The following is an 11,199-nucleotide window of genomic DNA, read 5'->3' as shown; positions in this document are numbered from 1 at the left end:
TTAAAATTGCCAGTAGAATTAATAACCATAATTAGGCACAACATCACAATCTACATGATCAGTGATTACGTGGTACTTATAAGCTGCTCATGTGTATATCAGTGCTATGTTCATTTACACTCCATAATTTTAATGCTGCAGCATTGCAGTCGAAACACTTATCCCAAAAACAGATATATATATGAAGTTGATTAAATGCCTGTGGTATAGTTATGAAAATATTAACCGCCGACCTATTATTGCCTGAAGGCAATTTAATACACTAAGTAAACACTGTATATTTTATGAAGTAAAATATCTCTGAATAAAGTATAATTGCAAAGCCATACTATATGCTTGTCTGCATTATAATCATAAGGCAGAGTGTTTACAATTCTATTTTGTATTCTACATGTTCAAAATATTTAAAGAATTCATTCCACACTTGAATATATTGTGAAATAAGATATACAAGTATCTATTTTTAAAACAATGCAATAAAATTTGTTTATAAATTTTATAATAATATCTAATGTAAAATAAAAATATTAAAACTTTGCAGTATATTGCAGTTTTATCCGAGAAAAGATTTAAGATGGAGTTAAGACTTGTATTTTTATAACTTTGAGTATTTGTATTTTTTTAGTTGCCAAACTTTGTTAACAATGTTCTATAATGTTCTTGAATTACTTCAATTGTCTATATGGTGTTGCTATATTATATTGACTCTTGTTTTTACAGCCAGGTTCTTGCTAAAACATTTGTGTGTCATAAATCTTGCATCTCTAACAAAACATCCATTAATAGTTTATCAATAAAGATTTTTATATATTTAATGGATCTATAATTATTCCAGATTACAATTACAGAAAAAGTAACAAAGGAAATACATAGTCATAAGAGAAATACATTCTTTATGTATTCATAAAACAAAGAATATTTATGCTAAAATTTATATATTGTTAGCATACATAACTTACAAGGAATTTATTACAATATGATATGTACATATAGTATTTTACTTGACAGCAGAAAAGTTTTGTATTTGGTTGTTACTATTTGATGCTACCCATGAGCTGAAGACATCCCTGAAAATAAAAAAAATATGGTTTTTATTGACTATACACTATAACATATCAACAGTTTAAGTTATATAGTAAAAAAAAAAGAATTATCATTGCCAGTTCTCCTATTCATAGTTTCTGTCTTTAATTAACTATTTCAGGAAATATAGAATGTCCATTATGTCATGTCAGAGAGTGTGTTGCAATACTGAAAATATCGAGAATTTTCAAGAACACTTAACTCTGTGATATTAATTATAGAAACAATACATCAAATTTGGCTGACTGACCTGCAGTGACTGACAACACATTCATTGGAGCAGTATTCATCTTCCCATTCGCTATTAGCAATGGCTGGATTAGTGCAGCCTTGACGGATACAAGAGGGTGTGCTTCTATTGTCATTCAACTGCAATGAATTTATTTTTACATTAATCAACTGTTGTTTGTGCTTAGATACGCTTATATATTAATTTGAAAACAACACAATCATATTTAAAATTATTATAACGTTTTTCATAGTAGGTTCATACAAGTTTATTTGAACTGATTGTAATGTGAAGAGATTAAAATTAAAATAAACAAATTTTAATAAATGTATTTATATATTATCCTGGATCCTAATTTTAACTTATAAAATATCAATATTTACGTTATGTACTAATTACTCACATCTGGAGACTGTTGTGGCATGCCTGAATTGCCATTATTATTTGAAGACAGTTGGTCATTTTTCAGCATTGAATGATTTTGTTGTTGCTGCTGCTGCTGCTGCTGCTGTTGTTGCTGCTGCTGCTGCTGCTGTTGTTGCTGCTGCTGCTGTTGCTGTTGTTGTTGCTGCTGCTGCTGTTGTTGCTGCTGCTGTTGCTGCTGCTGATATTGTTGTACTTGATGGACCTGCTGCATTTGTTGATGAGCTTGTTGCATCTGCTGGCAAGTTTAAAAATAATTAATTGAATTTCTAATATTGAAATTTCCCCTATGATACACGCCTACAATGTATGTAATAGAACTCATAGAACTATATGTATATACTACACATGTAAACCTTTCAGAAAAACTATCAGTGGCTGTGCTTTACACTATTGTTATAAAATAATAAATAGAAATCAAATTAATTAAAGGACATTACTCCAGGTATGTTCAAATTGTCAATTTTGTCATAAATAATTATAAATTAAACCACTTAATTACTTGCTGAGAATGATGGTACTGCATAACAGGATGGACTGAACCCATTGGAGGAGATTGTGAGGGCACCTGTCTGTAGCCTGGAGGTGACAGAGCTGAATTTGCAGAATAACTAGATGGAGACTGTGCAGGCTGATAGCTTCGTGGTGACTGTCCTATATTAGGTTGGCAATTCTGAGGAGATGTAGCAGGGTTCACTTGGTATCCTTGAGGAGACTGTGCAGGAACTCCCTGAAAAACAGTAATCCAATTATTATAGATCTACAATCCAAATTAGCTGTTAGTATGAGTCTATGAAAGCAATGGGGTACACAAAGTTATATTATATATATCAATAAGATACAAAGAGATATAAAGAGAATTTAAAAAAGAATTATTAATAGTTTTAACACCCATAGTAATTTTAGTTTATGTCAGGCATATTACAAGTAATGCAAGGCTGAATGTCAAAGAATTTCTTTATTAGATGAATAATTAGGTATACTTTGTAAATCAAGAAATTTCATTCTCCAGCAATTATTATATCATCATTTTCTGATATATTTTACAAATTATTAACATGAGCACAAGACTAAAATATTACATATTCTGTAGGTATATATAATAAAATATGTATATAAATTAAGAAAAACTAAAAATATTTTTGTAGACCACAGGAAAAATGCCAATAAAATATAATTTCATTACAGTTTACTAAAAACATTACAAATTAAATGAGTTTTAATACAATTGGCTTCATACTTATCTTATAAATAGATATCTTGACTAAAGATAAACATTTTTAGATTTTAACTACAGAATATAATTACTTGGTATGTCTGAGGTGTGTGTGCCATATTTCCTTGGTAACTCTGGGGTGATTGTTGAGGGTTAGAAGAGTATTGAGCTGACTGTCCCTGGTAAGTGGCCTGCTGTTGTGCACCGGAATAGCTTTGTGGTGAGTATCCCTGTGGAGCTTGATTTGGCACGTAATTTTGGGGTGAATGACCATTACCATAAGTTTGCCCTTGGTAATAATTACCATATGTCGGGTTTGTATTATTTGTGTGATTATAAATGGCTTGGCTTTCTTGTTCACCTCCCTAAAAAAACAATAGTAATAGATTATTTAATGCAACAACATTAAATAAAGTTTAAATATTATGTAACTGAGGTAAAGAGAAATTATTATAAAATGAATAAATATACTATAAAAGAACACATGGATGGATTAAATCTTTAGCATAAACTGTGAGATTAATGGTACGACTCTTGAAATGTTTACATGATCTGTCAAGTTTCAATAGTAATTAAAGTATTTTTGAAATTTCTATGTTTACTTATAAATTGGTTCTTAAGTAAATTTCAATGTCAATGATTGTTATTAAAGAATCAGTCTTTTCAAAGGGCATTACTGCCATGCTATACTCAAAGTCTAGAAATCTGAGATTAACAAGTCTAAAACAATCAAATGGTAATGTAACAGTACACAGGAATAATAGAAACGTGTTTTTTTAAAATATCAACAACAAAAACATTGACGATAGATAATTTCTTAGCATCTTATTATTAAAAATAGAGATGTGAAGTTTTATAAGACTGGAAAAAAGCTTACAAATTTATATAAATTTAATATGTATAGCTTGCATGTACGTATAACGAAGAGTTAGACGGTACAAATATGTATAATTATATAAATATTATCGAATATTTCAATAAGTACAAATACGCGGTATAAAATCTCACATAATCAATAAATAAACTATAAAAAATGACAATACTAAGCATAATTTAATAACTGAGAGACAAAACAACTTACAAAGCTTAAATTCACGAAAGCTTAAAGTTCGCTATAAACAAAAATAAGACAGCAGTTCTACTGGAACTATTAAGTGTAAACTAAATATAATACTGATAGTTTCGTAATTCATGTAATAAATAAACCTGTAGATGTTTTGAAATTAATAAGCTTAAAATATATAAAAAATAAAAATTGACAAAACGAGGCAAATGAAATGAAACATGAAACAGAAATTTGACAGAGGACAACAGTGTTGCCCACTATGACGTTTGCCAAGTAGCTAAAATATTTGCTAAAAATTGCTAGATAAAATGTAAAGTAACGAAGTAGCTAAAATTACAGATTGAAACACCCCTATTTTTACTTTACATTTGTATTTGTAGTGGTATAGTCTGTTTTTTAATCGCGGAGAATAATTTCACAGGTGAAATGTCAAATTTTCAAATAATGTTACTATCTGTAGCAGGGTAGTGCTGTACGTAAGATTGTAGGGTAATTTGTCTCCGGGATTAAAAAACAGTCTATAATATTTTATCAAATGAAACAAAAACACTATAGTTTGTTTTTAAATCCGGAGATTTTAAAATTACCTATATTGCCAGCATTTTGAAATTTTTAATAGGTTTGTGCACTACCAGAAATTAATATTAATTACTCATTTTTATAGGTTTTTCAGAAAGAAATGGGTCAGTGTTTATTTAAAACGCATTAACAAAAAATTAATAAAGTATAGGTATAGGGTTGTCCTATCAAAAAATACATTTTTAAATTTACATATATATTTCTCTAAAACAAAGACTAAGTTTGCTTATTAGTATATACATATACAGAAACTACAAAAATGTATTTTTGTGTTGCATAATACAATTACAGTGGCATTGCAAGTGCAACATAATGGAATCAGCAGTGTTGCAGTCCTTAATCTTGAAAATATGACGAGAAACTTTGTACAGCGATTTAAAAGTAATATACAAAAATAAACACTTACGAATTAATAAATCCGTATCCCAGTTACAGGTGGTTAGGGACAAATTTGACATTTACACCTGTCAATTTAGTCTCCGAGAATAAAAAACTGACTAGTTTGTATAGTTCGACCTTGGGACCGCTATTGCAAAGTTTTTTTTTTTTTTTCTTTCTATCTGCGATCAGCCCTTCCGGCTATAATCAGATTTTTTGAAGGTATTGGCTTTTATATATCTAGCTATTGCAAAGTAAATAGTTTGTTTGCTAATTTAAAAATATGTATTTTTATTGTTATTATACCTAACAGCTACATTGTGCATTCTTAAAATTTCCAAATTGTTTTTCGTATACTTAAATGTTAGATTTTATAATTATAAGGTAACCTTATAATTTTGAGAATTTTAATAAACAAAAGTCTATAAAAGTAAAAAAAATTACTTACCTTTGATACTAAACTAGCTCTATAAGCAGCAAGGGCTTTGAGGTATTCTTTTTTTGCCACTTCTGTTTTCTGCTTATAAACCTATGAGAGAAAATATGTAATTATAATTTAGGTTATAGAAGTTTTATTAAAACTGGTCAATGTGATTAATGATCAATCAATCAATCAATGACATTAACCTGAAAGAAAAAAAATTTTACACTTACACTTTTATGTTCAGAATCTAATCCATCCCACATAGAAGCTACAATTTTCGATACTTCTCCAAAACTAGCATTAGGATTTTGTCCTTTTATGGCGGCCTGTGTATCTCGGAAGAATAAAGCATAAGCTGATACAGGTCTGTAAAGTATTAATAATACATATGAGTAAGCCAATTAAAAATAATTACAAGATATTATTATTTTAAAAGGAATAATAATATTTTTGACTGAATTACACTTTTGACATACTTTTGTGGCTCATTGGGATCTCTTTTTTTCTTTTTCTTCTGTACTTTGGGCTTTTTCTGCATTTGACCACGATTTACTCCATTATCTATAGGTTCCGGAGAAGACCTTTTTACACCCATGTTGTTAACACCTATCTGTGCAATTGAAATAACAAGAAAGTTATAATTATAAAATAAATAATTGGTATGGTTTACAATCGCATGGAAGTACTATCCTATTTTATGTTTGTAATTTAGTACAATTAGCTAGTTTTTTAGTTTAAATGTTTATATTGAATACATACCAAGCAAGGTAAGGAGATTTCCCTATTTTATTTTCAACAACTGTAAAGTTATTGAGTTAAACAGATACAGATTTACTATTTATTGTAATTAGAAATATAGCTCATTGGTGTTAGATATCTATAAAAAATATTATGTATATAGTGATAAAATTTTGCCTATACCTGATGAAGCGTAGTTTGTTGCTGCCGGCTCGCTGAGCAATAATGGATAGGCAGAAGGCTTTCCGCATCACCAGGCAACTAGCAACAAACAACCAATTCATTAATTTTTTTATTATATTCTACTGAATGAATAAATTAAGTATACTATTTTTGAAAGAAAGATATGAAACCAATGAACTATATTCTTCCAAAATAGTATAGGAAGGTGTTTAATATAAACTACTATTTTTTTACTTTCATGTTTGAAAGAGTAATCATTACACTAATGTTAAGTAAGCACTGATTATAAATAAATGTGAAATTATATTGTAACTATTATATTGGTGAACAACAAGTTATCAAACATGATAATTTATTTAATGTGGACATTAAAATATACAAACTGATTAATATGAAAGTTAGCTTGAAGACAAAATACTTACCTATGTAATGAAATTTATTAGGAATATTTTAATAATGTGTAATTATGAAGAGTGATTGCTTGATTGCTCACTTACTATGCATCCAGCTCCTATAGTTGATAACATGTATATGCAATATATAATTGATAAATAGAATATATAACTTACAATGACATTAAACAAATTATATATCTACCTATTAATATAGCTATAAAATATTACATAAAAATTGTTGTAAATATTAAAAGAAAAGACAAAGTTCTTTCTTGCTTTTATCTTAATATTATATATATATATTAATATATATATATTAAATATAACTTTGAAGCAAATTGAATTAAGCTTTAGAACAGAGATGAATATGAAAACAATAAAGGAAGAAACAGATGACTGTTTCTTCCTTTATTGTTTTCATCCAAACTATGAAGTTTGGATGCAGGAAATAATAGATTTTCGATATTTTAATTGGCTGATGAAGCTGTGTTCCCTACATTGTGTTGAAACATTTGTGGAGTCCCTACATTGTTTCTAGTAGTGGTGATCAGATCTCCATGCTGAATACTTATGGTCTCATTTATACTAATAAATAGTAGACAGCAGAATAAAATAAATGTATACTAATCTATTAATTAAGGATGGAACAGGTTTCTATTTTAAAAAAATTACATATATCTAGGTGTAATTTCTAGAACTATCATAGTAATTTGAAAAAACATTTCTTCAGAAAGAATACAGCCTACATTTTGTCTATGAATTGGAAAGTGTGGAAAACAGTGAGTGTAATAAACAAATTCATTATTGTACATACCTGAGAATGATGAGAAGGCACACTATCATCAGAGTCATCACTAGTGGTGCCTGGTGGCGAAGCTCTTTGTGGTGATCCATACACAGGTCCTGACGGCTGAGTGGGAGTACTTGGTGTTGGTGGGCCACTCATAACTTGTGTTGGTTGCATCATTAGTAATCGCTGTTGTCCACCCGGTTGTTGCTGTATGATGTAGTTACCGGCTGGGGCACCAGCACCACTACAACGTCTAATTCATTAGTATATATGTAATTAAGAGATTTTACGAGAGAAAGACTATCTACAAAAACATTTATGTTATGGTCATAGGCCCTCTTATGCTCATATATTTCTTGTATAAGGTTTGTCTTTATTTTAAGGGTAAGCCAATTATCTACATTGGTTGAGATATGGCTAAGATGTAATAACATAACCAGATAAAATTTCAAAGCGAGTACTGTTATACTTAAATAGTTAAGGAAAAGTAATTAATACCTGTGAGATGTAACTGGCGTATGAGGTTCTTGCAAGTAAAGAGGTTGTTGGTAGGAGGGAGCACCACCAGGTGGCGCTAAACCATCTTGAGCTGGATTCATCATGCCTACCTGAAGAACAGTGTAGTACTTTGTGCATTTCTTCATAGTATTTAAGAGTCATTTAGATAATTTCCTAGTGGTTTTCTATAGCTCATTTTAGATGCCTCTATATTTTGCTTTGCACTATAGCTTTTTAATTATAGAAGACATTATTATTATTTAAATTAGTCTAATGGCTCCTATTTATAAAAAAACATTGAATTAATGTATCAGGTGTACTCCAAACCCAAACGAAATAATCATAGATATTACCAGTATCAAAAAAAATACAGCTGGTTATGAAACAAATGTTTTCCTGCTCAAATTTAGACATTCATGTCAAAATTTATACAATACATAAAAATATATATTGTTTTTGCCAGCTAAGGCCTATGTAAAGAAGTATACAAACATTAAATTACAACTAATATAAACTAACAATAATTATAAGATTAGTAACAGATTCAAAGAGTAAAGGTTTACAAGTGCAAAAAATGTGAACATTTAATTATTAAATTATATTGCATATATTCTCTAACACTAAACAGAGAAATAATATGCTATTACATTGAGAACCTTCTTCTTCATTCAGACTATAGTTATTAGAATACTCACTAATTGAATTTTAACAGCTTCCTGCAGTTATTCCCATACAAAGTATGTTATTAAATTGATAAGCTAAATACTTAGTTCTTTACAACTATTATGTAAAGAATCTGGCCTGAACTACTGAAACAGAGAGTTTAATTGTTGAAAAGGTTCAGAAAAAAAGAACTTTGGTTTTTAACATACCTAAAGAGAAGTGTTTACCATTAGGAAATGAACTGACCCAAATAATGTTTTGTCATGTAAATTATTTCTGGATGGGGCTACCCCTATTACCTAGGGATTCTATAAAAAATAGCTTGATCTCTATGTAGTTCCCCCTGGAAAACATAGAAGAATTTATAACCATCATCATAAATTCCTAGTAAATTTACCAGAATTTAGAGCGGGTGGGTTCATCAATTATCAAAACAATAAAAAACCTATTCTCAGCCTTACCAAAATAGACAAAAAAATTCATAAAAATTGGTCAAAGCAATGAGAATCATCTCGATAACAATAGCAAACGCTTTGAGATGAGATTTTTATATATTAGATAAAGATAATTACTCTTATTAGAAAGTTGGGTTATAAACCAACAATAATATCCAATTAATGGTTCTATAAATTCTTATCCCAAATATTCAACAAGTGTATTATTTCTATACACAACACAATCTGTCAATCTGTCGCTAAATAGTATATAGCAACGCAGGGGCTTATCCACAATTACTATATTAATGGGTTTGCTGCTAGCTAGATATAGACAGCAATATACACCAAGGGAAGACATAACATAAAGAAACATTTATAAACAACAAATGTAGAAAATATAGTACATAATGTTCCGAACAGTAGGAAAACAAAAAATATTACAATGAAAAATTATTGATACCTTAGGGAGGATAATATTAACACTGAATATAATTAATGATATATTAGTTATTAATTAATGTCTTTTTCTTCCTTTTAAAGTTAGGTTTCAAAACCCGTAAGAGTAAGTCGGTTATAACTATTGTAAGGCACGTATGTAATCTAAGTAATATAACCTATTCTGTGACTTTGTTTTGACGGATATATGTTTGTGTTGCCAGTCACAAATTTTATGTGTAAATAACAGGAGGAAAAGCATACCTATCCGTAGAGTACCAATTGCGTCCGCCGCAGCGCGCCGCGTCGCTCGTTGTACTATATAAGCGACACCTAATATTTTCATAGAATAACTGAATTGACTATTTTGTTATACAGTCAACTACAAATGGCATCATCGAAATATATAGGTAAAGGCAATAAATTCTTTTTATTTCACCAGTACCTATTGAGTTTTTTTTTCGGACTACTCGTAATGCTGTTGGCCGCAGTTCGCCTTTACAGCTTACAGGGCGAGTGCAAATGATTTATGGAGTGGCTGAAGACCAATTCCCGACTGACGGATACGAAATTACTCTGAAGGCACTGCTAGGGGTTCGAACCTTCGATTCGATCTTCGTCGGCCGTCGTAATTTCGATACCCGTTTGAATTGGACGGGGGACCAACCGCAACGGTCAGTTTGGAGTAGTAGATATCGAAAGTAAGTTGTCAATTACTGCGTTTACAAGACACATTCTGATCGCGCGATCTAGTGCGGGAATGCCAGCGCGCGTAATCACGAGTTGCATTTGACTATTTTTGGTGTTCATTCTTTCACGTGTGAAATCGCATATGTTTTATGACATGACACAAAGAGGCGCAAAAGCAGACAAGATAGAAGGACGTAGGAAAGCTCGCGCGATCTTTCTCGTTCTCTATATTTATCTGTATATACAAGATTACTATTTCTTGCGTGAAATCTGATTCGTTCGTGAAAGAGCGTACTTGTAACGGCAGCTATTTCGTAATAAATAATTACACTATAAAGTAGCTGGCATCTGTAGAATATTTTTTTTAAATCAGTGTTATGACATGTAAAATACGGGCGATCACGTGGGATTGGACACGAAAAATAGCAATCACTCACAGTACAGGATTTCCCGCGTTATTGCGCGCTTGCTCCTGATCGCGCGTGAAAGAGCTTATGTGTACAGGCAGTTAATATGTATGTATTGGCGATATCTCTTGTAACCAAGAATATACTGAGAACAGTCACCCAAATTCTGTAGGTATTATCGCTTTACCATATCAACTCGATATCGTATATATAGTTAATGTTTATCTGATATTGCGTTGATGTCTCTGTGCGTAATTTTGATGGTTTGAAAATTATGTAGGTTAGTTAAATAATAAAAATTGGATTGGGTATTTTTTCTAATGCAATTATATTTTAATTACCTATCTAACGTTGTTTATGATATACCTACATATACGGCTATTAGGTTCCTACATAAATAATATATTTATGCAACAAATTATATAAGTACTTAAATGCTATTTATTCACAAACTTATCTATACATATAAATAAAATTGGAGTGTCTGTTTTGTTTATAATATTGAAATAACCGTTTTTTACTGCATGTAAAAAAGTCTGTCTGTTTATTCCGGCTAATCTGAAAT

At 30.2% G+C, this 11,199-nt stretch overlaps 1 protein-coding gene across 8 annotated transcripts in view; it reads right to left on the bottom strand.

Annotated features, from left to right (window-relative positions):
* Positions 1-610: 610 nt before the first annotated feature.
* The window catches only part of LOC131848402 (TOX high mobility group box family member 3-like), a 29,372-nt gene continuing 18,783 nt past the window's right edge, over positions 611-11,199 (bottom strand). For 5 of the 8 annotated variants that reach the window (XM_059198238.1, XM_059198240.1, XM_059198239.1 and 2 more), the window contains 11 exons: positions 8,003-8,112; positions 7,529-7,757; positions 6,320-6,397; positions 5,875-6,008; positions 5,629-5,764; positions 5,423-5,503; positions 3,044-3,316; positions 2,238-2,465; positions 1,716-1,970; positions 1,334-1,452; positions 611-1,067 (listed from right to left, as the gene is read on the bottom strand). In XM_059198238.1, the coding sequence (XP_059054221.1) occupies positions 998-1,067; positions 1,334-1,452; positions 1,716-1,970; positions 2,238-2,465; positions 3,044-3,316; positions 5,423-5,503; positions 5,629-5,764; positions 5,875-6,008; positions 6,320-6,397; positions 7,529-7,757; positions 8,003-8,112 (1,713 nt within the window). In that variant the 3' untranslated portion in view covers positions 611-997. Of the gene's footprint in view, positions 1,068-1,333; positions 1,453-1,715; positions 1,971-2,237; positions 2,466-3,043; positions 3,317-5,422; positions 5,504-5,628; positions 5,765-5,874; positions 6,009-6,319; positions 6,398-7,528; positions 7,758-8,002; positions 8,113-8,697; positions 9,099-11,199 lie in introns of those variants that run through there. The other 3 variants (XM_059198245.1, XM_059198241.1, XM_059198243.1) reach the window with 3 other exon arrangements.

Source organism: Achroia grisella, unplaced genomic scaffold (assembly GCF_030625045.1).
Source record: "Achroia grisella isolate CSIRO2021 unplaced genomic scaffold, CSIRO_AGI_Agris_v1 utg558, whole genome shotgun sequence".
Lineage (NCBI taxonomy): Eukaryota > Metazoa > Arthropoda > Insecta > Lepidoptera > Pyralidae > Achroia > Achroia grisella.
This window is presented reverse-complemented; position numbering and strand designations above follow the sequence as displayed.